Source organism: Microcaecilia unicolor, chromosome 8, assembly GCF_901765095.1.
Source record: "Microcaecilia unicolor chromosome 8, aMicUni1.1, whole genome shotgun sequence".
Classification (NCBI taxonomy): Eukaryota; Metazoa; Chordata; class Amphibia; order Gymnophiona; family Siphonopidae; genus Microcaecilia; species Microcaecilia unicolor.
Window position 1 is genome coordinate 180981777 of NC_044038.1, and position 27736 is coordinate 181009512.

The 27736-nt window shown below is 45.0% G+C and overlaps 1 protein-coding gene across 2 annotated transcripts in view; it reads left to right on the forward strand.

The window, feature by feature from the left end:
* The window catches only part of AFAP1L1 (actin filament associated protein 1 like 1), a 65484-nt gene extending 38932 nt beyond the window's left edge, over positions 1-26552 (forward strand). For both annotated transcript variants that reach the window (XM_030211816.1, XM_030211817.1), the window contains exons 6-19: positions 3171-3269; positions 5308-5519; positions 6314-6493; positions 7083-7175; positions 8395-8488; positions 9553-9705; positions 10070-10281; positions 11169-11314; positions 13763-13829; positions 15224-15335; positions 15467-15631; positions 23724-23899; positions 25692-25820; positions 26169-26552. In XM_030211816.1, the coding sequence (XP_030067676.1) occupies positions 3171-3269; positions 5308-5519; positions 6314-6493; positions 7083-7175; positions 8395-8488; positions 9553-9705; positions 10070-10281; positions 11169-11314; positions 13763-13829; positions 15224-15335; positions 15467-15631; positions 23724-23899; positions 25692-25820; positions 26169-26192 (1862 nt within the window). In that variant the 3' untranslated portion in view covers positions 26193-26552. The remainder of the gene's footprint in view (positions 1-3170; positions 3270-5307; positions 5520-6313; positions 6494-7082; positions 7176-8394; positions 8489-9552; positions 9706-10069; positions 10282-11168; positions 11315-13762; positions 13830-15223; positions 15336-15466; positions 15632-23723; positions 23900-25691; positions 25821-26168) is intronic.
* Positions 26553-27736: the final 1184 nt, after the last annotated feature.

Sequence of the window (27736 nt, forward strand, 5' to 3'; positions counted from 1 at the left end):
GACCTACCAGCATACTCGCATGCATACGAACTAGCATGTACCGAAGCGCTAGTTCAGGGGTACTCAAAGGGGTCCACAGGCCAGTTGGGTTTTCAGGATATCCCTAATGGATATGCAGATAACTCCGGAATCTCTATATAGAACTAGATTCTATATATCGCATCTAAAAAAAAAAATCAGCACTGAAACGAAATACGCATAGGTGTATTCTATAAAGTACACTTAAATTAGCCATACTATACAGAATAAGCCTAAATGTTCATGCACTTTTTAGAATATGCCAGGCGCCCATCTGAGCGACTACATTTATACATGGACCGGGTGTGTTCGATAACAATGTGCATAGATTTTAGAAACCCATTCCATGCCCCCTTTTCAACTATGCAACTTTGAATTTACGCACATCACATTACAGAGTACGGTTAGACAGTTGTGCGTGTAAATTCTAATTAATGCCAACGCTACTCACTTATTGCTGGAAACAAAGTGTAGTATTTGTATTTGAGTAGCCGTTTACCCTGCAGGGAGCAAATATCAGAAGTATTAGATGTTTAAAGAGCTTTGTGGTAGTTTGAACCCACATAATTGAATGAAGAATGAATGGTGAGGATGAGTTGCAGTGTTGGGTTAGTATTATTTAGGAGCTATGTAAAATTTTACATCATTTTAATGATGAGAGTCTTCAATAAAGACATTTATGGAATTTTCATTAAAGAGTGAGGTTGTTACTTGATGGTTGATACATATTTATTAGGGATATTCTGAGAACCTGACTGGCCTATGGACCAACCCCCTTGTTTGAGTAGCCCTGCAAATACCATCTTAACTTGCATGAGGTGTATTTGCAAGGGGGGTGTATACAGGAATGCAGCATGGCTGGGAGTCCCACTTACAGAATACTTAGGTACACTCCTGCCAGTGCACAGGTTCCTAATGCAAGCTTAACACCAATATATCCCTCCCTGAAACAGTAAACAAATTGTATGTAGATAGCAGATGCAAAATGTGCACTAACACACGCCAGTCACATGCGTACATGTCTGCGCTAGTGGCAAGTATATGTATTAGCACTCGTAAGATTGCATGTGCTGGAATGCAATGATACCCACTTGCCAGCATCCAGTACTTTACTCTTTGTTCAGCTCTGTCTATTTTTAACCGTGTTCTTCACAGAAGCCAGAAAAAAGTTGCAAGTAAGGGAAACAGAAGAGGAAAGGGGTTGGGATATGATATACTGCCTTGCTGTGGTTACAATCAAAGCGGTTTACAGATTATATTCAGGTCCTTAAGCTGGCAGTAAAAAAAAGAAACAGCTTCAGCTCCTCACTAACGCTCCTGTAGAAGAACAGGGAACCAGGGATGGCCCGACAATGATCTGGGTCATTGGGCTCCTGCCACCACCCCCACCCCCTGCTCAGTACAGCTCCCTGGGCCTACCTTGAAGGGCCCTGGTGGTCTAGTGGCTTTTCTGCCCGCCACCACTGCTCTACCCAGTGCTGCCACTTCTTAATGGCTGTTGAGACTTCCTGCGATAGTCTTGTGGGTCTCATGGGTCTCGTCAGTCATTTTGAGTATGTGGCGGTGCTGGACAGGGCAGCGCAGCGGGCAGGATAGAGTGGGGTTCTTTCCTGTTTGCAGGGATTTGTGGTTCTGATTTTCCCCATTGGATTCCTTAAGAAAAGCAGGTCTATTGGGGGGTTATAATAATCTGCTATTGCTTTATTGCATCTAGAGATTTGTTTTTGTCAAAGTACTTCTTCCTAAGTTAACGGCTCTCAGCCCCTAGTTTTGGTGGTCTAAAACAAGTTTATAATAATTTCTTGGAGTTGTTTAATTTGATCTTTTTCTAACTGTTTTTCCTATTCAAGTAGTAATGCTTGTAAAAAAATTGTGAAAATTGAATAAATAAAAAAAAAAAAAAAAGAAAAGCAGGTCTATAAGTCCCTGCATGCACTGGGGTAAGCCCAGGACTGGATCAAGCCTGTCAAGCAAATCTGGATCTAGTGGCAATCCTAGACTCTCACCCCATCCCTCTTGGTACCCCACCTTCTCTTTCTCATTTTGCCTAGATAGGGTTAACTTCAAACAAGTCTTGCTCTATTTGAACTCTTGTCTTGTACAACATTACGACCTTTCTGTACAAAGAGCATTGAATACAGAGGGCTAATGTAACCTAGAAGGCAATATGGGTGGTCATTTGAGGCAAGAAAAAAAGCTCACTTCTGTTTTCTAACTTAAGCTAATTCCACATGTACACAATACACTGAGAATGAGGGGGGGGGGGGGGTCTGTGGCTAGGCTGAGCTATTAGTGCAGGTCACTGCTTGTAAGTCTTGAGGTTATTACTGAGCGGCTGCCAGACCTGCACTACCAGGAAAAGGGATCGGCTGAGGCTCTGTCTGCTCACCTACCTGAGACAGAGAGGAAGACAGACTCATCCGTTACTGCTCACTGCAGTCTGAGCAGGAGGCACTGAAACCCAGCCAGAGATGGTTGAGATGGAGTCAGGGTGGTGAAAACAAGAGTCAAGGGCAATCCAACGCCCATCAACTCCATCACTCCCAGTCCCAGCCTGCAGTTGCTGACCCAGGTCTGTGTGCACAAGGATTGTAGGACCTGGCAATGCAGATTCACAGTCCCATGGAGGACACGGGTCCCTACATAAGTACATAAGTATTGCCATACTGGGAAAGACCAAAGGTCCATCAAGCCCAGCATCTTGTTTCCAACAGTGGCCAATCCAGATCACAAATACCTGGCAAGATCCCAAAAAGTATAAAACATTTTATACTGCTTATCCCAGAAATAGTGGATTTTCCCCAATTCCATTTAATAACGGTCTATGGACTTTTCCTTTAGGAAGCCGTCCAAACCCACTTTCTCTGACAGGTCCTGGGCCACCCTCGGAAGAGATACTGCTTCGGTAAAGAGCTGCTGTGCAAGTAGGCAGATAGTGTCAACTGAGAGTCCTGGAGGCCATTCTGAGTGGGAGATTGGAGAGCCATAGTAGGGGAGAGGGAGGAAGATGGCTTTTTCAAGGAAGTCACACATGGGCCTTGATTTTTAGGCAGCAGAATGATCTTCTCTAATATGGCATTCCTTGATGTAACTTTTTGATCTTGTGTGAGCTCTACGTTCCTCTCAGCACCTGCCCTCTCCTCTCTTCTCAGACAGTTCCAGCCCTCCTAACTCCATTGAGGATGGATATTATGAAGATGCTGATAACAACTACCCTGTGACCAGGATCAATGGAGAGCCGAAGAACTCTTGTAGGTGTCACCCCAGCTCAGCACAGTTTTTGTCCATCTTACTTGGTTACAGTGAACATGATAGAAGTCTTGTACAGGGGCTCCTGCTAATGTTCATTCATGCTTGTCCAGCAGGCCCTGTAGGTACCTCTGTATTTTGTTTGTTTCAGGGCTTTGGAAGCGGTGGGTGATTCTGCCCTGCTGCTGTAAGTCTCCAGTGTGTGTACATGCAGTGTGTATATGAGTATTGGTGTGTATGCTGCAATGTGTGTGAACATACTATGCATCTATTGATGCATGCATGTTGTATATTAATATGCATGTTGTGTGTTGGTGTGTACACATGGGTTGTTAATATATGTGGGAGCAGAATGGATACAAAGTTATTATTTACATTGTGATGTTATTCTGAAGCCTTGTGTTAAGCCTAAACCTGTGACTTGTGGAATGTTGGCTCACCTTGAAGCCACAAGATCCTGCTTGCCAGGCTGGTTTTCTAACCTATCAGACACCTCCTGCTTCTCTTTGGCTTCCAGCGCAGTTGGAACTTGGGCTGGGATCTGAAATAGTAAGCCTTTCTTTCAATATGTGGAGAAAGGAGGAGCAGGTAGGGTGGGGAACTTCACCTATATTATATCCCCTCCTACATTAGTCTGGTCTTTTCAGGGACAGTCCTCAGCTGGGAGCCATACATTAGGCTCTGTCCAGAACTCTGAAGTAACTGAACCTGACCACTAGGTGTCACCATTGCACAATAACCCTAAAATCAGTAATTGTGGCTATATCAGATTTCCAAGAAAGCATTGGTGTGACTAGGGTTAAAACCCCAAATTCAATCAGCTAGGGGAGGTCAGATGCTTTACTAGTTTTGGTCGTGATGTAGATGATTAGAAAGTACAAACACCAGGGAACACTCAATGAAGTTTAATGAAAATACTTTTAAAACAAATGGGAGGAAATATTTTTTCACTCAAGGAATAGTTAAGCTCTGGAACTCGTTGCCGGAGGATATAGTAACAACAGTTAGCGTATCTGGGCTTAAAAAGGTTTGGACAAGTTCCTGGAGGACATAGAGATGGGCATGGGGAAAGCCACTGCTTGCCCTGAGATTGGTAGCATGTAATGTTGCTACTATTTGGATTTCTGTCGGGTACTTGAGTACTGGGCTAGATGGACCTTTGGTCTGAGCCAGTGTGGCTATTCTTATGTTCTTATATCATCAAAACCCAGATTAGACTAAAACATAATTTTCAGGGAGTATAAATCAACTCAATTTGAAATCATTTTTTTATAAATGAAAGGAAAAAAATAGTTCAGAAGACGCATAAGGAAAGACACTGACATTTGTTTACAGTCACAATCAAAAATACTCCCATTATAGAAACTGAAAATGTACATCTCCAGTAGAAGAAATATACTGTTTATCTTGTAGAAAAGCTTGAAAATACAAAAGAGTATCTGAATAAAAACTGACAGTGTGATTTGCAAAGACTGTTAGAGAAAATACTGCTTTAGTGCTGAAAAATCACACGGAAAACTACATGAACTTGAGAAGGATATATGTGACTAATAACCAAATAGCTGAAACTTTCTTAACTTCAGCCAAGTGGAAGAATGTCAAGGTGGGGACAGATCAGATGGGTCAGTCTTATCGTTTTCTGTTGTTCTTTACTGTGGGAATTAACCAGATCAAGTGTTATTCATTTTAATTGGGGGTAGCAATCTTTTGGCTGGACAGCTCAATATCTGACCAAAAGTTATCTGCGTGGGTTGGGAACTGAACTCAAGTTGTGTACATAGCAGAACCATTTGCTAGGTTCTGAAAACCTGTGGCTCTGGTTTCAGAAAGGATTTAGCAGCCAGCTCCAGGCTCACTTTGTATAAATAAGCATTATGAGGCCTGCATGTGACTTCTCCATAGGCTCTAGATGCAATCTCTAAACCAAGAGAGTTTTAGCTTCGGCTGTGATGCTTGGACAAAGTGTTTCAGAATGAAGGAGCACGGGGTAGATTTTTGCCCTATCTGGAGTGACAGGGGAGTGTCTTACCATTCCCATAGACAATGACTCCGATGGAATGAGCAGCTCCTATGAATCATACGATGAGGAAGAGGAGGAGGGGAAGACTCAGAGAATGACCCACCAGTGGCCATCAGAAGAAGCATCCATGGACCTAGTGAAGGACAGTCGGATCTGTGCTTTCCTTCTTCGCAAGAAGCGCTTTGGGCAGTGGGCCAAACAGCTGACAATCATCAGGGACAGCAAACTACTGGTGAGAGAGCAACCTGCTCAGTACAGCTTTTACTGGGGGCGAGCGAGAAGGGGGAAGAAGCAGGATATGTGATTCAGCATGTGAATGTAAGCATGCCTTTGTTTCTCCATGCATGTCTATGGGTGTGTGCCAGCAAAATCCCTAAATGTAAAGAGTAAGCGATGGTATATATTTTAAATAGTGGTGTTTAATGTTATATTCTATAGATGCAGGGCTTTTATTGAGGGGGTACTGAGTACCGGCACCTTTTCCATTGTCTGCTAAATTTGACCCATGGTCCTCAAGTTTTAATGAAAGAGCTCAGGCTCTACACATCAATTCTGCCTTGTCATAGATTCTGTGACTGGTTGCAGGGGGCCTGGCTATTGTGGGGGTGGGTCCCTCAGTGATCACCCCACCCCTGAAGGGTGGCCTGGCATTTGACTGCCGGCACCTTTTTTGCTAGAAAAAAATGCACTGTATAGCTGTAATTTGAAACAGGACTTATAAGCTGCTCTTGAAAGATGAATGCTATGTACTGTGATACCTGATCTAAGGCTGACATTAGGATGCACTTATTTCATGACCACTGCCTGTGTTGAATATGTGTCATGCAAAGCATTATGGGAGAAGTCACTGTGAACATAGGACATCCCTGGGCCTTGGTGGTGCTCTTTGCTGTGATTTGATGTTTGCCTGATCTAAAGTGGATTGTGTTTTCAGCAGGATGTCTTTGATTCTCTCTGTCTCTCTTTCTGTATATGTTTTTCACTCTGTCTCTTTGCCCTTCCTTCCGTGTTTTATCTTTCTTTTAGACCTATAAGAGTTCCAAGGAGCAGCAGCCACACTTAGAACTGCCACTCAACATGTGTAACGTTATCTACGTTCCCAAGGATGGGCGACGTAAAAAACACGAGCTGCGCTTTTCACTGCTGGGAGCTGACGCACTGGTGCTGGCAGTACAGAGCAAAGAGCAGGCCGAGGAGTGGCTGAAGGTACCATTCCATGAGCGGGGAGGGGAGGTGGGCACAGGTATTATCCCCCAATGTCAGACTCGCACATCCTATCATCCCAGTCGGCTCCGGTCCCTAGCACGGATCAAGCTACCACCACGCCATGTATTAGTGGAAGGCAGTCACCTCATCCTCTCACCCCCACTATCTCTGATTCCAGCATCTCACTTGGGTAGGAGCAGGAGGGTCTGTTTAACTACAACAGGTTTGAGCTCTTAGCTGTTGGACCGAGCTGCATCCGGTTCCTTCTTCACTTGCCTCAGCATTGACTAAGAGCTGGGCTGGGTTGTACTGGGACAGGGGCTGGAAATTCTGCCTCTTCTACTCCTGTTCATTGCACTTTGTACTGTGACCAGGACAAGTCCTTTCACTTACCGTGCAGAGTTCTGTCACCCTGGGCCAGTGTGACATTTCTTGACATCTGCTCCCAGTCACATCCACTAGTGTGTAAGAGATGAGCAGGGACAGAAACCTGAACTAAAAAATTTGTGATAGGAGCAAGACAAGTACTGAAACATTGCAACTGTGGAGAATACGCAAAGGCCCAAGAGTTACGATTCTCTCTTTGCAGGTAATCAAGGAAGTGAGCTGCGCCGAGGCTGGATCGGGAGGCCTGGAAGCTCCCACATCACCAGTACTTGTCCACAAACTGGAGCTAGGCAAGGTAACTGTGCTGCACTATCTAATTGAGCTTTGAAGGAGACTAATTAGGGGCTCATTTTCAAAGCTCTTAGACTTACAAAGTTCCATAGGTTACTATGTAAGTCTAAGTGCTTTGAAAATATGCCTGTCTCCTTTGAACATGCATTAGACCAGGGGTCCCAACCTTGGCCCTTGCACAGCTGGGTTTTCAGGAATACCACAGTGAATATGCATGAGATCTATTGCATATAATGGAGGCAGTGCGTGTAAATAAATCTCATGCATATTCATTATGAAAAGTAGATTGGGCAGGGGCCGAGGTTGGACATGGACACTTCTGTATTAGACCTTTTTTAACATGTACTAACCAACTGTTCATATATTAATTCATGTGTTAAATTATTTTATTTATTTGGATTTTGCTTACACCATTTTTCAGTAGTAGCTCAAGCATTCAGGTACACTGGGTATTTTCCTGTCCCTGAAGGGGCTCATAATCTAATTTTGTACCTGAGGCAATGGAAGGTTAAGTGACTTGCCCAAGATCACAAGGAGCAGTAATGGGATTTGAACCAGCCACCTCTGGATGTCAAGGCTGGTGCTCTAACCACTAGGACACTCCAGATGTATGCTAATGAATGCACATCCCTTTTAGGCATCTTAAGGTTGGCAAGCACAGAGCAAGCCTAAGGTCAAGAGGCTTTGTTTTAAGGCAGCTGTAGTTAAGATGCCTATATTTAGACAGGTCTTCTGGGCAGCTTAACTCTCTGAATACAGATGCCTAACTTTAGCCCCTAACTTGGTAGACCCGGTGGAGGCACTCAGTCCTCTGTGTGTATCAGCCTCACAGTGTAACCCAGGAGTACCACAGCTAAGGAAAGAAGATGTATACAGATATCTGAGCCCCCTCAGACTCCAGGCTCAGCCAGAGGCTGATAGAACTGGTTTCTTTTATCAGGCTCTGTGGTCATTCAGAATTACTGGGGCATGGTTGAGGTGATGGTGGCGGTGAAGCCTTCAGCCCCCGAAGAAGCTTCCCTTAGCTTCAGATGTGTCATTGTGGAAGGGCTGATCCTCTGTATACTTCCTTATTGACTGTGCAATCAGATGTGCTTGTAACTAAGGGTCTGTTATTCAACATGGATTTGGTTATTAGTCCCAGTGAAGGGGTAGCAAGGGTTAATCTTACAACTTTGGTTTATCAAAAGTTATCACTAAACCCAGTCTCTGCTTCCCACCAGAGACTGTCACAGGACAAACAAACATCAGATTCGGACAGCTTGGTGAATGGAGAGAGTCGGTCTTCCAGCAGATGGCAGGAGACCCGGGAGCATGGTAAGAACAGAGTATATGATCCTGTTCTCAGGGGCTCTTGATGATAAATCATTTCATGTTGAAGAAAGCCAGAGGGCCCATCAAGTGTAATGGCCAATACAGGAAGGGAATGAGGCCCTATGAGCTGTAGCCAGTTGAGCAGCACCCTGAGAAAAATATTCCTCCCTGATCCCGTGTTCATGGAGGTCTGATCTTGGATTTAGATGGTTGATTAAGTTCACAGTACAGTACATTCCACAAGGGCTAGGGTTATCATATGGCTCCAGAAAAAGGAGGACACATTGATCCAGTCCGGGTTTTGCTTCCAGTGAAAGCAATGGAAGTAAAACCCAGACTGGCTCAATCTGTCCTCCTTTTTCTGGAGCCATATGGTAACCCTAACAAGGGCTTACACTCTGAGTAATCAATATTGACAGCGATTTAAGCGGGCAGGAGAGGATCTATATTCAGCATCCATTAACCGGGCAGTATGGCTTTCCAAGGCCCTTTTTTAAGTGGGCCGGAGAGGGGTGCTCCAAGGCTGGAGTCAGGTAGGACTCAATATTGACTGGTGAGTCTGCACCTGAGGCAGTGGAGGGTGAACATACTTTCCCAGAGTCACAACGAGCATCAGAGGAAAAAGCGGGATTTGAATCTGGCTTCCATCATTCTCAGGTGACATGAACTGGCACCAAGGCAGGAGAAACTGGGTCCAAAGAATGAACAGATACCAGTGTGGCCAAACTACAATGTTTTGCTGGTGATTAGACACAAACGTGGCCAAGAACCCCACACAGCCATGTTTCGGCAACTGCCTGCATCAGGGGTCTAAAACTGTTATGTTTATAAACAAGAAAGGCACAAGGTGGCTTATGTTTGTTTTGTGTTAAATCAAATTGCTAACGCTATTACAGACAGCAAGCCTGTCTGCAGGATATAAAGTTACCCTCATTCCCAGGCCACTGCACTTACCACTAGGCCATATCTCCACTCCTCCCTGCCCGTGTTCTCCCTCCTCCTCTTTGTCAGCACTTCCCTCCTTGGCAACGCACCTCCCCTCCTCACCCTCTTTTGGTTTCTGTCAGGGAAGAGTAAGAAGAGTGGATTGGCAGAACTCAAAGGTTCTGTGAGCCGGGCCGCCAGCAGAAAGATCACCAGAATCATCAGTTTCTCCAAGAAGAAGATGGCAGCAGAGGATACCCAGACGTCGTCCACGGAAGAGGACTTTCCCTGCTATGGTACGTACAGGGAAATCGGGAGGCGGGGCAGTGTAATCAGAACCAGGACATCTCACAATGGGACTGAAGTACCAACTCTTTCTGTATTACCATCGTGTGACTCGCCTCTTCTTTCCTGCCTTTTTACTCTGATACAGTGAATGCTTCCTGATATAACATTTCTTACCCTCAGATAGCCCTGAATGGTCCCTGCTGACCCAATGGATTAGAAAATCTTTTCCCTTGCCCCTGTCTCTCACTGCCTTTACTTTTGTTCCAATGTATTTATTTATTGGAATTTATTAACCACCTTTATGAAGAGATTTACCCAAGGCGATGGTGGAAGCCAAGGCTGAGGTGTCCGTGTGTTCTGCTCTTCCCACAGGCTACTTAAACGTTCTGGTGAATCACTGCTGGAGGGAGCGTTGGTGCAGGGTCAAGGGACACACCCTCTATTTCCACAAGGATCGGACGGATCTGCGAACACACATGAACGCAGTGGTCTTGCAGGGCTGCGAGGTGCTACCAGGGCTCGGGCCCAAGCAGCCATTTGGTTTCCGCCTGGTTCGCCAGGGTGAAGAAGTGTGCGCCTTGGAGGCATGTATCCAGGGGAGCTTGGGTGGGAGAGGATTGGATCCGAGGCTGATTATCACTCTCTGCCCTTGGGCCTGAAAGTTCCATTATAGTACCAAAACATATTGTCCAACTACTATCTTGGAAGAAACTCTACCAGTGAGCGAAAGAAGCAGCTTTCTTGCTCAGCTAGTAGAAGGTCCCTATCTGCTGTAGCCTGGTTATCCTTCCCCTATTACTTCTCCCTTCCAAGAGAACAGAAAGCTGATATGGCGGAAGGGAGCCTGGGAAGCCCAACTGCCTTAAATAAAGCCTCATTGGTGTTCATACTGCAGGAATACTGATTATGGTGTTTGAAGACTTCTATACTGGTCTGGAGAATAATATTTTAATGTCTTCCCCACTCTGAGATTTATCAGTCACTGTAATATGCAATAAGGGTAATTTAATTTCATAAAAGGGTGCCCTCATCATAGATGGAAGAAGTGCTTATGTACTTATGTACTAAGTGACTACATCCTTTATAAGATAGGTGCCAAAGTCAGCCCCCATATCACACAATTTTTACCTGCTCAAAGGGAGGGGTAAGGTTGTGCATGTTGTATCTCCGTCTCCTCTTGCATTATATAAAGTGTGAACATTGCAACTCCATGTAAGTTCTGCCCAAACTGTGCACCTGAGGACACCGGCATGCAATGTATTCAGCCACATCATTATATAAAAGAGTTATTTTCCACATGTAAATGGTTACTTTGTAAAATTAAACTCCCTCCCCTCCCCAAGGATTCCAAGTTCCTGGGATCAGATTGTGAGGAGGGACCCAATGCCTCCTCCAAGGACCACGTTCAGAGGGTGAGGGGAATCTGATGTCTCCTCCCTTGTGTTAACTGGTTTTTCTTTCTCTTTCCCAGGCGAGCTCCTCGGAAGAAATGGGCCGCTGGCTTGGACTACTGTTGGTCAAGACGGGCTCTCGGGCAAAACCAGAAGCCCTGCACTACGACTATGTGGATGTAGACATGATTCCCAGCATTGTTAGTGCTGTCCATCACTCCTTCCTGTAAGAATGCCTTTTGGGGATCTGGCAATGAGCAAGGAGGTGGGGGAGGGGCAGGGACAGAAAAATAAGCACAGGAAAGAAATCTTGGCCAACCCATGGTTTGCCCTTCTCTTCCTTTCTCCTCTGCCTTCCTGCTCCTATTGTGTTACCTGGTTGCATTGTGGTTTGACTTTGCCAGCTGATGCCATGCAGACAGGGCCATGAGGTGGGGGGCGCAGGAGGGGCAAGATTCCCCCAGGCTCGGCCTCCAAGATGGGGCCTAGTGCCAGCAATAGAAAAGCCACTATCTTCAGGCTTCTTGTGGGAGGCACAGATAGAAGGGCTGGATTGATCTGCTAGGCCTGTGTGCTTGGTTTTTGCATTACTTCTGCTCTGCTGGCCACATCCTACTTCCTATGTGAACTACTTCCTATTTCTGCATAGGTAGGAGGGGACACAGCAGGAAGAAGGACCCATTGGCAGAGCAGTGTTTTATTTATTTGGATTTTGCTCACACCTTTTTCAATAGTGGCTCAAGGTTTAGGTACGTTGGGTATTCCCATGTGCCTGGATGGCTCACAATCTGAGTTTGTACCTGAGGCAATAGAGGGTTAAGTGACTTGCCCGCCCAGAATTGAGTGTGTGGCTATGCCCCTGGCTCCCATAATGCTGTAAGCCAAACATGTGCTCATGTATTATATAGACTGGGAGTGCCTCTGTCTCTACATATGCGCTATGCATTGTATGGGGCTCATTTTCAAAATCCAAAAAAACATCATAAGGTGGCAGAAGGATGTTTTTCTTTCAAAAACATCTAAGTTGCTATTTTTGACACCCCGGTTTAATATGTTTTGCTCCAAGGGGGCACGTTGGGGACATGTTGTGGGCAGGAAATGGATGTAACCAAAAGACAGACATTTTCCTACAATGATGGAACAAGACAAAAATAGCCAAGGCCAAAATTAAGATATTTTGGCTAGACCTATTTCAACCACAAATAAGTGACCAAAAGGTGACCTAAATGACCACTGGAGAGATTAAGACATAACCCCCCTTACTCCCCCAGTGGTCACAGACCCCTTCCCACCCACCTAACATATAACAGCAGCAGTACATACCAGGCTCTATGACAGCTTCATATATGATGGCCATTTTTCTTAGAGTAGCCAGCAGGTCCCAGGAGTAGCCTAGCGGTCGGTGCAGTGGACTGTAGAGAAGAGGACCCAGGCCCATATCCCATTCTCACAAGGTGGAATGTATGAGCCCTCCAAAATACACTACCTACTGTATCTACATGTTGGTGACACCTGCAAGCTTGAGAGCTGTTGTAGTGAGGTACAGTAGATACCAGGGGTGTAGCCAGACTTCGGCGGGAGGGGGGTCCAGAGCCTGAGGGGGCACATTTTAGCTCCACCCCACCGGCACCGCCGACCCCCTCCCCCGCCATTTTTAACCCTCCCACCACCATTTTTGACTTACCCGTCGCCACCACCATCTTTGATTCCCCCCCCCCCAGCGCCAACCCTTTCGACCCCCTCTTCCTGCCATCGCCAACCCTCCCCCGCCGTCGGGTACCTTTGCTGGTGGGGGTCCCCAACCCCCGCCAGCCGAAGTCCTCTTCTCCGGCGCGGCCGCGTTGCTGATCTGCAAAGGCAGGCTTCTGTTTCTGTGAGTCTGACGGCCTGCACATTGTACAGACTCACAGAAACAGAAGCCTGCCCTTGCAGATCAGCAACATGGCCGCGCCAGAGAAGAGGACTTCGGCTGGGGGGGGGTTGGGGACCCTCGCCAGCAAAGGTACCCGATGGCGACGGGGGAGGGTTGGCGGCAGGAGGGGGGGTCGAAGGGGTTGGCGGCGGGGGGCCAGGGCCAAATCTAAGGGGGCCCATGCCCCCGTGGCCCCACGTAGCTACGCCACTGGTAGATATTTTTCTGTTCCTGGAGAACTCACCAGACAATACAAGGGGGTAATGGTGAGATGTGTACCTGGGACCTATTATGTGAAGTCCACTGCAGTGCCCCTATGCTGCCCCTCTACTCTGCTGGGATTTAGGTATGGCCAGTCTTCTAAGAATGATACCCCCAGACATCCCTGTGGCTGGTTTTGGGGTGTTTTTCTCTTGGATGTTTTATTTTCCAAATTGGTCCCAAAAGAAAAACACACTGAACATAAAATGTCTAGGAAAAAGGTGATTTTCGAACCAAAAAGATAAATGTTTTTCAGGTTCCAAAATGACTATGTTCACCACTCAGTTTTTGGACATTTCTAGCAAACCGTCCAAAATCGTACTTAGACGTTCCATGGAAAATACCCCTCCGCATGTTCTGTGCGCTGTATGTATTCTATAGGTTGGAAGTCCCTGTACATGTGCTCTACGACTGTATGTTCAGATCAACCTGGGGAGAAGTACAGGAACGGTTTGTATGTCTTGTTCAGTAACAGCTTTCTGCTTTTTTTTTTTTTTCCAGGTGGGCAACCTCCTGTCACAACAGCAGCAGCGATCCTCGAGTGTACGATGATGTCCCCTATGAAAAGGTGTGGGGGGAGGGGAGAGGTAGTGCATTTAAGACACAGAAGGTTAAGGGTCCCATGGCTGATCACAGAAGAGAATCTGAAGGCTGGAGGAGTAGCCTAATGGTTAGTGCAGCGGGCTTGGATCCTAGTGACCTGGGTTCAATTCCCAGTGCAGCTCCTTGTGACCTTGGGCAAGTCACTTAACTCTCCATTACCCCAGGTACAAAACTTAGATTGTGAGCCCTCTAGAGACAGAGAAAGTACCTGCATATAATGTGGACAGCATTGCATACATCTAGTAGCACTATAGAAATGTTAGTAGTGGCTAAAATGAAATTGATATCTTCTAGATGAAGGAAGGTCTATAGATACCTGTATATTATAAAGCTATCTGGGTTGCTAAATCAGTCAGACCCCGGTGATTTAATAGCTAATGTTATGCATTGCCATGTAAAGATCTGCACAATGACAATACCTCATGACCGGGCTTAGGACCCACAATCACAAGATTCTAGAAGGATTCCTAGTGCTTGCATCCTAGTGTATTAAAAAAAAAAAAAAAAGATTCTGAATAGGGAAACTGAATACCTGCAGCTGAAGGTTCAGAGGAGCAGGAAGAAAAAAGGCACAGCCCAACATCCAACTGTCATTTCTAACAACTTTCAGAGAGGTGGAATATTATTAGGCATCCTCTGAACCTTAATCCAGACACAGCACTTGGCTGGCTCAGACAGAACCATACTCAATTATCTTCTCTATCGGCTCTTCCAGGAGGGTCTTACAACCACATAAACTGAAGGAATTTGCAATTAGGCCACTGTAACTTAGATGTAGTCAATCATTAACCTTTGCTGTGTCTGCCAGTCACAAATTCATTTTAGAAGTAGTATGTTTTTATTTATGTTAAGCCAGTGACAAAGAACAATTACAATCTGAATCCTAACTAAGCAGTTTGCATACACAATTTACACAATAATCAATGCATATAGAGGGCATATTTCAAGTTATATACACAGGTGCAAAATTTGAGGCTCAGATACAGTCAAGCAAAATTTCCACCCCATCCCTCCCCGCTCATAAATCAAACAACAGATCCTGAAAGCTTCAATGTCCCCCCCCCCCTCCAGTTCAAATTAGGTAACCAAACCAAAAGACAAAAGAAATCAGGTAGTCATAGGAACCACTAGCATAATTGCAAAACACTAGGAGAGATCTTAACTTCTTCTCTCCTCGGAACACTGTGGCAGAGCTTGCTAGTTCCTTCATGTGTGACTTTCCATCAGCATCTAACACCCCTCCCTCTCCGGCCCTCACTCTGTGTCAGCTCTTGGGACTCTCCATATGGTCTGTGAGATGATAGTGTCACTTTGGATTGAAGTGAACCCTTCCCCACTGATTTTGTCTATTTCATGCAGGTGGAGGAAGTAACACGGCCAACAGGAACACAGGTGAAACGTCATGCCTCATCCTGCAGTGAGAAGTCCCGTCGCGTGGATCCCCAAGTTACGATAAAGCGTCACGCCTCCAGTATGTCTGGGCCCCACCTGGTCCCTCTGTAGTCATGGCCTTGTGGGAGGGGGTGTCGGTGTGTAGAATTTACTTTGCCTGCACTTCAGTTGTTTTCTTCATAAATTAAAGACCTTCCCTTTCTCACTCAGGTGCGAATCAATATAAGTATGGGAAAAACCGTGCAGAGGAAGATGCTCGGAGATTTGTGAGTCAGAAGGAGAAGTTGGAGAAGGAAAAGGCGTCCATTCGCACTGAGCTGCTGGCCTTGCGCAAAGAGAAACGAGAGATCAAGGAGGCCATAAAGAGCAGCCCAGGTAGAGGGAATGTTCCGGTTATCTTCCCATTTCAACTCATTATAATCAGTAAAGAAGTCACAAAATCACATTTGGCTATACACTGAGAAGAGGCATAGAAGGAATGTGAAATAATTTTAGGGTAAAAGTGGTCCCCTGTGTACAAGTACGTCTAGTAGCGCTATAGAAATGATAAGTAGTAGTAGTAGGTTCGATGTTAGTGAGATGGTTTGCCATTCCCTTCCCCAATCAACTTTCCTCCCAATAAGGCTGGGTTACTCCTTTACCGTCCAAAAGTAGATGGATGGCTGAGTTGGCCAAAGGACAACTACCTGACAGAAATCCCAGTGCAGAATTAAAACTCAGGTTGTGGGTGTAGTAGGCTAGTGACATACTGATTGCATCATCTGTCCCCCACCCCAATACACACACACACTCTCTCTCTGTCTCCCCCCCCCCCCCCCCCCCCCCCACTGGAGGTTTTCAGAGTTATTTGCTGTATGGGACCTCATTCAACCACTTGCTGTCCCATTGCACAGTGACTCCCCACTGGCTGGTGTGAATGCAGCCCCAACACCAGTGACCTGAGCTGGTAGGCCCTTCTGCATGAGGGTGTGCAGCCCTGCCAGTGAGTTGGCCCTCATCATTTGATTTTTGACTAATGTGGGCACTGAGCAGGAGGAGCACCTCTTTACCTCTTTGGTTGGTTTAGCAGTTTTGCTGCTGGTGAGTACAAAATGGTTCTTGACAGTGTCAAGGTTTTGTGGAGTGAGCTGTTTTGCTGGATTCTGGGGTCACATGATTTTACTCTTGGTATTTTATGTGTTGTAACGCCGTAGGAGTCTTTTGAAATAAGCTTCCATTGTATTTCTATAAGAAAAAGCCCAGTACTTGTAACAGGTCTGCAGGCAGACTCTGCCGATGAATTTGCAGGCAACTAACAGATGTTAGTGGTAAAATCAAAATAAGGTCACTGTAGCATGTTTATGATCTAGATTATTTTAAAATGAAATGCTTATAAAAATATGAGCACCTGCCAGCATCCCAGGGGTTCCTGTGATACGTGCAGAACTGAAACTCTGGCTTGCTGTCCCTCACTAGCATTTGTTGGTTCAGGGCAGGGTATGTACTCTTGACCCTCCCCCCCCCCCCAAGCAGAGCCTCTGTTCTGGGATTCCCCCCCCCCCCTTTTCTTTTGTATGACTCTTTCCTCCTCCCCCCTCCCCCCCCCCCCCCCCCCCCCCCCCCCCCCCCCGCTGCTGAATCAGCACAAGTGCATTTTTGGCCTGTCCCTGTCTCTCTAGCTAACTGTGGTTAGCACCCCCATCTAGTGGTCAGAGGAGAAAAGTGCAAAAGCACCTTTGCATTGTCTATGAATCTCAATAGAATTTAGTGAAATTACTGAAAACAGGAAGTATTTCCAGATGGAGATCTGTCACTTTCCAGCTGTGGCACCTGCACTGCTGCTGCTGAAAGTGCTGCCAGGATAAAGCAGTGGTAGTATGATGCCACACAAGACTTGGAATTCTCTACAAATTGGAACCCAGAATTAGTTTCACTTTTGTGTGTCTTCAGATAATATTTTAAAATTCTGCATTCTTGACGTTGGATTTTTTGGTGCAGAATTCCCCCTTCATAAGGTCTGGCTCCTCAGCTTTATCCCTTTTTGGGCTGAACCTGCTCAACATAGTTTGAATGCTGCCCCCCCCCCCCCCCCTCCATACTCACCTTTCATGTTATTTTTTTTTAATTATTTGTTGCATTTGTATCCCACATTTTCCCACCTCTTTGCAGGCTCAATGTGGCTTACAATACATCATGAGTAACAGAAGTACATGAAAAAGTATAAAGTATACATTTAGTGATAACTGAAGGATTTTGGGTAGCATGATAATGATAAAACATGATAGTGTATTAACAAGCAAACATATTAAGAAGTATTTAAGAAATATATAAGAGTTTTATTTAAGAAAATATACATTTAGTAGTAGCTAAAGGATCTTGGGTACCATGATAGTGAGAAAACATGGTAGTGTTTTGGCAGGTAGACATAGTAGAGGCAGTTTTGGATGTGCGTTTAGGAGTTTATGTTTGTTGATCATTGTTGTATGCCTTATTAAAGAGATGAGTCTTCAGTAGAACTCGGAAGTTAGCTAATTCATAGGTTGTTTTTAATTTGTGCGGCAGCGCATTCCAGAACTCTGTGCTCAGGTAGGAAAAGGTTGACGCGTGTGTTAGTTTGTATTTGAGACCTTTACAATTTGAGAAATGAAGATTGAGGAATGTGCGGGATGATTTTTAGCATTCCTGGGTGGTAGGTCTATCAGGTCTGACATGTAGGCTGGTGTGTCTCCATGAATAATTTTATGAACTAGGTTGCATACTTTGAACGTAATACGTTCTTTTAGTGGAAGCCAGTGCATCTTTTTTCGTAGGGGTTTAGCGCTTTCGTATTTTGTTTTACCGAATATGAGTCTAGCTGCAGTGTTCCGAGCTGTCTGAAGTTTCTTGATTATTTGCTCTTTGCAACCAGCGTAGAGTGCATTGCAATAATCTAGGTGGCTGAGTACCATTGATTGTACCAGGTTGCGGAAGACGGTTCTTGGGAAGAAAGGTCTTACTCTTTTTAATTTCCACATTGAGTGGAACATCTTCTTGGTTGTGTTTTTCGCGTGACTCTCAACTGTTAGGTGTCGATCAATGGTGACTCCAAGAATTTTTACGGTGTCCGAGATTGGAAGATTCAGTTTTGGTGTGTCAATGGTAGTGAATTTGTTCGTGTTGTGTTGTGAGGTATTAGGCATTGGGTTTTTTCTGCATTGAGTTTCAGCTTGAATGCGTCCACCCATGTGTGCATGATATGTAGGCTTTGGTTGATGTCATTGGAAATTTCCTTTAGATCATGTTTAAATGGAATGTAGATCGTTACATCATCTGCGTATATGTATGGGTTAAGGTTCTGGTTTGATAGTAGTTTCGCCAAGGGTATCATCATTAAGTTGAATAGAGTCGGTGATAGGGGGGATCCCTGTGGAACTCCGCATTCTGGTGTCCATGTAGATGATGTAGTCAAATTAGATGTCACTTGATATGATCGTGTGGTTACGAAACCCTTGAACCAGTTGAGAACATTTCCTCCAATTCCGAAATACTCGAGGATATGTAGTATCACATGATCAACCATATCAAAAGCGCTAGACATATCAAATTGTAGCAGTAGTATATTCTTGCCAGTTGCAATCATTTGTTTAAATTTATTCATGAGAGTAACTAGTACTGTTTCCGTGCTGTGGTTGGACCGAAATCTTGACTGGGAATCATGTAGTATTGAGAATTTGTTTAAATAGTTTGTGAGTTGTTAGGTTATTAGGGGTATGGATGCTACTGGCCTGTAGTTAGTTCACTGGCGCTCTTCTTTGTGTCTTTGGGTATAGGAGTAAGTAGAATGTTTCCTTTTTCCTTCAGGAAGAGTCTGATTTGTAGCATATAGTTTACGTGATTCGTGAGATCTATTATAAATTGATGAGGGGCAGATGTCATGAGGTTGTTTGGGCATATATCTAATTTGCAGTGAGATTTGGCAAATCTTTTGAGCATTTGGGAGATGAGATCCTCTGATAGTATCTCGAAATTGGTCCAGGTTCTGTCTGCTGGGTATACACCTGGATCTGGATCTAGACAGTCAAGGAGTGTGGCGTAATCGGTGGTGCTGGCTGGTATTTTAAGTCGTAGTTGAACGATTTTCTCATTGAAGTATTTTGCGAGATTGTCTGCTCCTGGTGTTTCTTTGTTGTTGGTTGTGATTGGTGTGGTATCTAGTAGTTTATTCATGAGTTGGAAGCGTTTGTGTGTGTCTGAATTCGGTCCGATTTCTTTTTTATAAAATAATCTTTTAGTTTGTCTTATGGTATACTTATATTTTCTTTGAAGTTGTTTCCATGCGTTAAGTGTTGGGTCGTCTTTCTTTTTATTCCACACACGTTCTAACCTTCTAACTTGTGTTTTGAGTTTTTTCAGTTCTTCGGTGAACCATGGTGTTGATTTCTTCCTGTGTGATGTTCTGGTTTGAATTGGGGCAATGTTGTCTAGTATTGTTCTACATCTATCGTCCCATTCTTGGAGGAATTGGATTGTGTCTGCTCTTGTTGTCCATCCATTTTGGTAGATCTGTTGCCAGAATATTACCGGGTCTATTTTTCCTCTCGTGGTAGGTTTTTCGTTCTTGTTCGTTATGTCTTTCGTTCGCCATTGGAGGGAGATGTATGCTTTGTAGTGGTCTGACCACGGTGCAGGTGTCCATCTTGTGTCTGTTAGTAGGAGATTTGAGTCTGGATCGAATTTCTGTGTGATAATGTCTACTATGTGTCCTTTTATGTGTGTTGGTTGTATATTTGGTGCTTGAAGATCCCATAGTTGTAGGAACTTTGCATTCTTGTGTGCTTGTCAAGGTAAGATCTTCAAGGTGCAAGTTGATGTCTCCTATTATGATAAGGTTTGCGGTAGAAACACAAGTGTTCGAGATGAAGTCCATAAGGTGTGTTTGGGAGTCTTGCCATTTGCCTGGTGGTCTGTAGAGTCAGGGCCGGTCTTAGGCCGAGACAACCGAGGCGGTTGCATAGGGCCCCGCGCTTAGGGAGGCCCCATGCGGCGTGCCTCAGTCAGCCTCTTCACAGGGCCGGTCCGACACGGTATTTATCTGCCCGCCCTGGCGCGGTGGCGCCCTCTTCTCCCCCCCAAGTAAGGATAATTTTTCTTTTAAATTTACCCTCCGTCGCCGAAATCCGACTGTACAGCACAGCAGGCAGCGTCAGTGAAAGTGCTCCTCCCCTCCCGAGTCCCCCCGACGTCACGTCTCTAGCAGAACGCAGAAGCTCTTCCTGATTCGATCATACTCAGTGTCCCACCCTCGAGGACAGGGCAGGCAGGCAGTTGAACATGGGAGGGTGGGAGCGGGAGGGCAAGGGAGAGAGGACCTGGACATGGATGGCAGGACTCAGGGAGAGAGGGGAATTGCTGGATAGGGATGAATGGATGGGGGCAGAGGAGAGGAGCATGAATGGGAGGGCAGGGCTCAGGGAGAGAGGGGAATTGCTGGATAGGGATGATGAATGGAGGGGGCAGGGGACAGAGAGGAGCATGGATGGGAGGGCAGGGCTCAGGGAGAGAGGGGAATTGCTTTATAGGGATGAATGGAGGGGGCAGGACTCAGGAAGAGAGGGGAATTGCTGGACATGGAGGGGAGGGAGGAGAATTGATGGATATGGATGGATGGAGGAGGGAAGGGGAGAGAGGAGCATCAATGGACATGGATGGGAGGACAGGGCCCAGGGAGAGAGGAGAAATTGCTGGACATGGAGAGCAGGGGAGAGAGGAGAAATGTTGGGCAGGAATGGAGGGAAGGAAAGACAAAGGAAGGAGATGCACATGGATGGAGGGGAAGGGATAGAGGAAAAATGCTGGACATGGATGTAGGGGAGGGGAGGAAAGTAGATGCACATGGAAGGAGGGGAGTGAGGAGAAATGCTGGATATGCATGGAGGAGAAATTGCTGAATTTAAGGGCTGGATCGGAACACTTTGAAGGCAGATGCTGAAACTGGAGAAGGGATAGGGACAGGGCTACAGATGGTAGACAGGACACATAAGGACACAGGAGGATGGTGGACATGGTGAGAGAAAAAATATCAAATGGAAAGAAGACACTGCATAAAACAGAAGACACTGGGATCAAAGCGAATAGAAAAAACAAATGATCAGACAACAAAGGTAGAAAAAAGTATTTTATTCAGAATTTATTAATTGGAATGTCAGCTTTTGGAAATGTGCATCTGTGATATTTTGCATGTAAGTTTCAATTTTTCTAGTATTGCTGCATGCTGAGTCTGACTTCTTGAGGTAACTTTCCAGTTCAGTATTTTGCCTTCATATCTGTTGTGTCATGTGTTTTTCATGTGTGATCAAGGTGCAGTATCCTGCTAGCGTGTAGCATTTGCAGCCCTTTTTGTTTTGTTTTTTTCATGAGGTAGTGTATTGGTGTTTTAGAGCCTGGTGTAATTACAGTTCTGTCTTTCCACGCATAAGGTTGTGCTCGTCCTGTCCTTGGAATTAGTGCTGTTATGGTTTGGTAAGGTTATGAGTATATTTTTGCACAAGTTTGTGTATAGTGTTTTGCAGTGGAGAGATTGTGTGTCTGCACCTCTGACCCCCCCCCCCCCCCCCCCGGGGTTATGAGAATTGTAGTGGACTTGAACTGAATAATTTCTGGGGAGGGGGGGTTCATGATAGCATTGTGCTTATTATTTCAATCAGATTTTCTGTACAAGTTTAGCTTCATTTGTCTTTATTTGAAATTTCATAAATAAAAAATTTTCTAAAAATTGAATAATATTATCAATGGGGCGGGGCTAGGATGGGGCGGAGCTAGGATGGGGCGGGGCTAGGATGGGGCCCCACCAAATTGGTCTGCATAGGGCCCCGCACTTGCTAAGACCGGCCCTGTGTAGAGTAGGATTGCGTTGAGGTGATCCTGCAAATTTGGGTGGCTGATTCTGCAGCTCTCTTTGTGTGCCCCCCAGTTCCTTCTGCCTCCCCAGCTTTCTTACCCTTTCTCTCCTCCCGTTTTCCTCCCTCCCAGCAAGACCTCCAGTTTTCTCTCTCCCCAAACTCTCTCTCCCCCATGCAAATTAAATGGCAAGAGGAGGAGGAGGAGGAGGAGGAGGAGGAGAAGAAAAGGGTCTGCATACTGGGCTGATCCTCCTTCTCTGTCACCCAGAGTCTGACTGCTAATTTGAACTGCTTAGCTAGATGGTGTTCTGCACAGTTCAAATCAGCAGTCAAGCCCAGGGTTGCAGATGAAGGAAGATGCAGCCGGGGCTGGTGTTAGACATTTTAGACATTCAGGGGTCCAGGGCAGAAACCAGGAGGGGGCCTGAAAGCTGGCCTTCTGCCTATGCCTCCTTCAGCTTGAAGCAGGCTTGGAGCCCCCTATGCTACGGGGGTCCCAGGGCAATTGCCCTGTTTGCCACCCCCTAACGCTGGCCCTGGATGCAGCTCAGTGTGCAGCAGTAAATGTGTAAATTTGTTCATGTTCCCACTGTGTACAGGTGTATTATATATACAGCTCTACTGCTGCTGCTGCTGCTACTGCCTCCTGGTCCCTGTGCAAGAGGGGAATTAAGTGCAAATTCTGCATTGTGTAGTTACGCAGAATTCTCCCAGGAATTTATTGATATAAATTGTTTTGCAGTACCACATGCACATAGCACTGTACAGGGACACATAGAAACAGCCCCTGTTTCTCAGAGCTTACAATCTAGTCAAGACAGACAAACAGGAAAAGAAAATAGGCTTTGAGATCATGACTGAGAAGAATTGAATCAGGTGGCTTATAGGTGGGATCAATATGATACCCATTTAACTAGAGGGAAGATCCACCAAAAGGTGGAAAACTCAAGCACCCCACGATAAAAACAACAATGTACAAAAAGTGGGAGTACGACCAAGGAAACCAGACACTGGAAGACGTACTTAAATAAAAATTTATTAAAGATTTGAAGACTCGACACGTGTCGAGTCTTCAAATCTTTAATAAATTTTTATTTAAGTACGTCTTCCAGTGTCTGGTTTCCTTGGTCGTACTCCCACTTTTTGTACATTACCCATTTAACTAGTCCAGTAATTCTCAACCCAATCTTTGGAATATACGTAGCCAGTCAGGTTTTCAGGATACCCACAATGACTATGTATGAGATAAATTTGCATGCACTTCCTCCACTGTAGGCAAATTTATCTCATTCATTGTGGGTATCCTGAAAATCTGACTGGCTATGTATATCCCAAGGGCTGGGTTGAGAACCACTGAACTAGTTGGATGGGTAGCTTAATGGCAAGAAAATTGGGTGGTCACTCAGGGAAGCTGAGGTTCAAATCCTGCATCTCCCACTGTGATCTTGGGCCAGTCACTTCACCCGTTGCCTGAGGTACAGCTTAGACGGTGAGCGAGGAAATAAGTCACATGCTTGAATGTAACTCACTTTGAGCTCAGATTTTAAATGGAGCAGATACCGTGGACCGTGGAGCTTCTCACCTGATGTATCTCTTTCTTATCGGGACAGGGAAGAAAGCAAAGGAGCTGGAGGAGAGGCTTAGGGGACTGGAGGAGCAGTGCAGAGAGAAGGAGAGCAGACGAGTGGACCTGGAACTTCAACTGTCTGAAGTGAAAGAAAATCTGAAGAAGTCGCTTGCTGGAGGACCCTCGCTGGGTCTTAGTATGACCAGCACCAGTAACCCAGTATGCTATTCCCTTATTTGAACTCTACTCCTGCAAAAGCAGCTCAGCCATCAGACCCTCAGTGTAATGGGACTGTATGGCTGGAGTTCATTCCAGAACTAGCCACTGAAATTGGGTAGAGATAACTGACCCATCACACTTTGCACAGCTTCATCAGACCACTAGTTTTCTGGTTCTATTGGTGCCTACTTTAGCGAGCACACTGAGAAGGTATCTGAACCATGAGATGTATTTCTGGAGATAAATGTATTCGGTGTTTTCAGATCCTGTTTCTCTTTGCTGGATGAGAGAGCAGTTGGATAGTGTAGTCACATCTTCATGTTCTAACACACAATGTATTATGTGCTATAATGGCTTTGAAAACTACCCCTCTAAATAAAGAAGTAGATGGGATGGCCAGATGTGCAGCAGGGCCTCCACTGGCATCCGTGCCACCAAGAAGCTGGACAGCAGCTCCACCTCGACCTTGAGTGCCTCTAGATCTTTAACCAATCCCAGCTGCCTGTATTCAGACAGCAGTGCCCACCTGCTCCAGATGTTGGCTAACTGAGAATAAAGGTTCAGGGTTTAAATATATTTTATATTCCGCAGATGAATAAGGAGAAAATTCTATAATTGGCACCTTGATTCAGGTTCTACAAAGGGGCACACCTAACACCAATTCTGTAACAGCAGATAGACACGCTTAGGTCATTGTAGAATGCTAGCACAAACCCGCATTGGTTCACCAAAGCTTAAGTTCTACCCCTTAAGCCATGTCAACAGCAGGTGTATGTGATGCACATAACTGATAGTATTCTATAAGTTCAATGCGTCACTTGATGCCAAGCCCATACTCTGCCCACATTTATATCTATGTTGGAGTTATGCACTGTAGCACTAAGGTGCTATGTGATAGAATACAGCTTAGTGCATATATGTGTGAAAGCACCAATTAAAAGCGCCCTTCAAGCACGTAAATGCTGTGTAGCTCTAGGCACGAGCTTGTAGAATTGCCCCATAAGGTTCTAAGGAGTTTACAAAACAATAAATATTAATTAGCAATCGAAGTATAAAACAAGATTCAGGCAGTGGCAGAGATGGCTCTTGCTGTACGGGTGAAGGTTGGCATGTTTAACACACATGCTGCCTGCTTCCAAGGGGAGATGTTTTCAGGGGCCCATATTGTCACCTGCATGGCATGGGAGCTTTTGCACTTTTGGACCTTGTATCTGATTTTCAAAAGAAAACTACCTGGTTAGTTTCCCTGTGGAAATCGGCTACTTGTGCATCTTGCACCAGCTTTATCTGAAGGAAGAAGATGTCACATACACTTGAAAATGAAATACATATATTTATTTGACTTAAACTTTTGTACATGCTTTTTCCTCTTCTCTTGCTCCCACGAATGCCTCTTCCTAATTTTGCTAACAGTACGTACATTCTCCAAACCTACAAGTGCAAGTTTTCATCAGGGATATCACCCCTCTTACATAAGCACTGCCACGCTGGGAAAAGACCAAAGGTCCATCAAGCCCAGCACTCCGTCTCCGACAGCGGCCAATCCAGGCCCCAAGAACCTGGCAAAACCCCAAAATTTAATAACGCTCAATGGACTTTTCCTTCAGGAATCTGTCCAGACCCCCTTTAAACTCAGCAAGGCCTCCTTTCTCCTGCCTTTTCCTTAGTCTTCTTTCACTTTTTCATTTTCACCAGTTCTGGCTTATTAAGTTGGCTTTGATTTGTGTCTGACTTAAGTCTGGTCTTACTGTTGTGTTCTCTCTTTCCTTCTTCCTCACCCCTTCCCCTCCAGGCTACAGGAGGACCGCAGACAAGCAGCTGTGCAGACCAGCAGCTGCCTGTTAACTGTGCATCAGAGATGAGGAAAAGAGCCCCCTCCATCGTGGCTTCCAGCACAGGCAATGTCCTGCAAAAGGCCAAGGTACTGTGAGGGGGCCACTGCAGACCCCAGCACAGCCATTCAGGGAACAGGAGAATCCAAAGGAAAAGAAAGATACGGGAATTAGTTATGAGAAACAATATAATGGATATTGATGGCTGGACAACAAAACAGCAGACCATTAGTACTGAAAATCCAAAGCTGTCCAAATGTATTCACCACATCAAAAATAAATACATAAATAATTAAAAGCCCGACGTGGCCATGTTTTATCCCTACAGGGGCTGCATCAGGGGCAGTCAAGACTGTCAATAAATGCATAAAAATATGTTAGTATAAATCATCAAACCATTACTATTCTAACTCTAATGCCTTCTCTGTTTATGGCAGGCCTGGGAAATGAAGAAAACCTAAAGCCATCAGCAGGATGTACACAACTTATTCTTTGAGATTTCTAAAGACTGCGAAAGGCAGAGATACCACATCTGTGGGAACAGGAAGAGAAGTGGAAACCTCTTCCCGAACAGCTCCAAGACGAGAAAGCCCAGGGAAAAAAGAAAGTTCTAAAAACGGAGGCAAGCCGGAAATGTGGGAAAAGGGTGTACAGTGGGGAGAGGTTCTTTCACACACTGCTAGCAGTTCCTTGGAATCACTGCCAGTCTGCACCAGTGTCCAGCACAGGAGAATATGTTGCTTGTATCCTCAGCACCAGGGCACCTAGACAAGGAGGGTGGTGAGCTGAGGGGATGGAGCTGTATCTCTGGACTGTGATTTTTTTTTAAAAAGCCTCAGCAATGATACACCAAAAAGGAGGTGGAGATGATGAACTCTGCATGGAGAACCTGATAATAAAGGACCCTGAAATCCCATTTTAGCACTGGAAGACCCCGGGGGTTTTAGCTGCATTCACAAAGCTGTGTCCCATAATCCTTCCTAAATTATTTATTGGCAGATAATGGAAAACATATATTTGCAACACATCACCTCATTTGCTAATAGTTGATGGCTTTCTACAGTGTTGAGCTGTTGGAGCACAATCCATTCTGTTCTCCTCTGCTGCATTCCTAACCATTGTTTCCTATCGCACACATTGAAAGTTAAATCGTTTGTCTTGGAGCAGTAGGAAGTGTAAGGAATTCATCAGATTTTCTTTGGATAGTACTTTAGAAGCTTTGTAGAAGTATGTCATGAAGAATGAGACATGGTGGGATGGATGATGGGTGACACGACTTGGTATGATAGGCAGGGGCGACATGGTGCGTTGAAAAGGCGTGGATTGTGTATGAATAGTGCAGATACAATTTACTATGGATGGGACAGACTGCAGCAATATCAAGCTTTGTTTTGGCATGCATGAAGAAGTTTGATGTGGGTTTAATATGGATATTTCTATTCTTCAGCTAATATAACACCTTATTTCCCCACAAGGGGCCTCAAAGTGGTCTACATCATAGAAGATAAAACATATCAATACAAGATGGTGTAGCACTTTTATATGGGCTAAGGTAATCAATAGAAATAAAAGAAAAGAAGATGATACCTTTTTTATTGGACTAACAATAAGATTTTTTTCATTAGCTTTCGAAAGTAGCCCTTCTTCGTTAGATCAGAAGGACTATCTTCGAAAGCTAATCAAAAAATGTATAGTTAGTCCAATAAAAAAGGTATCATCTTATTTTCTTTTCTGTTTTCTTTTATTTCTATTGATGCTAATTACCTTTAAAAGTGGACTAACATGGCTACCACATCTCTCTACTCAATATGGCCTGAGTAAAGTGGTTTAGTTAAGTCTGGTTTAGTGTTGATGACTTGGTTTTATTCATGATATGGCTTTGGATACAGTGGGAGGATTGGCAAGGATGAGGCTCTTTGATATGGTTTAATATGCTTGGAGACTGAGCGATGTAAAATTTAGGATTAGTTTGGAAACCTAGGGAAGAATGTGTAGAAAGTGACCA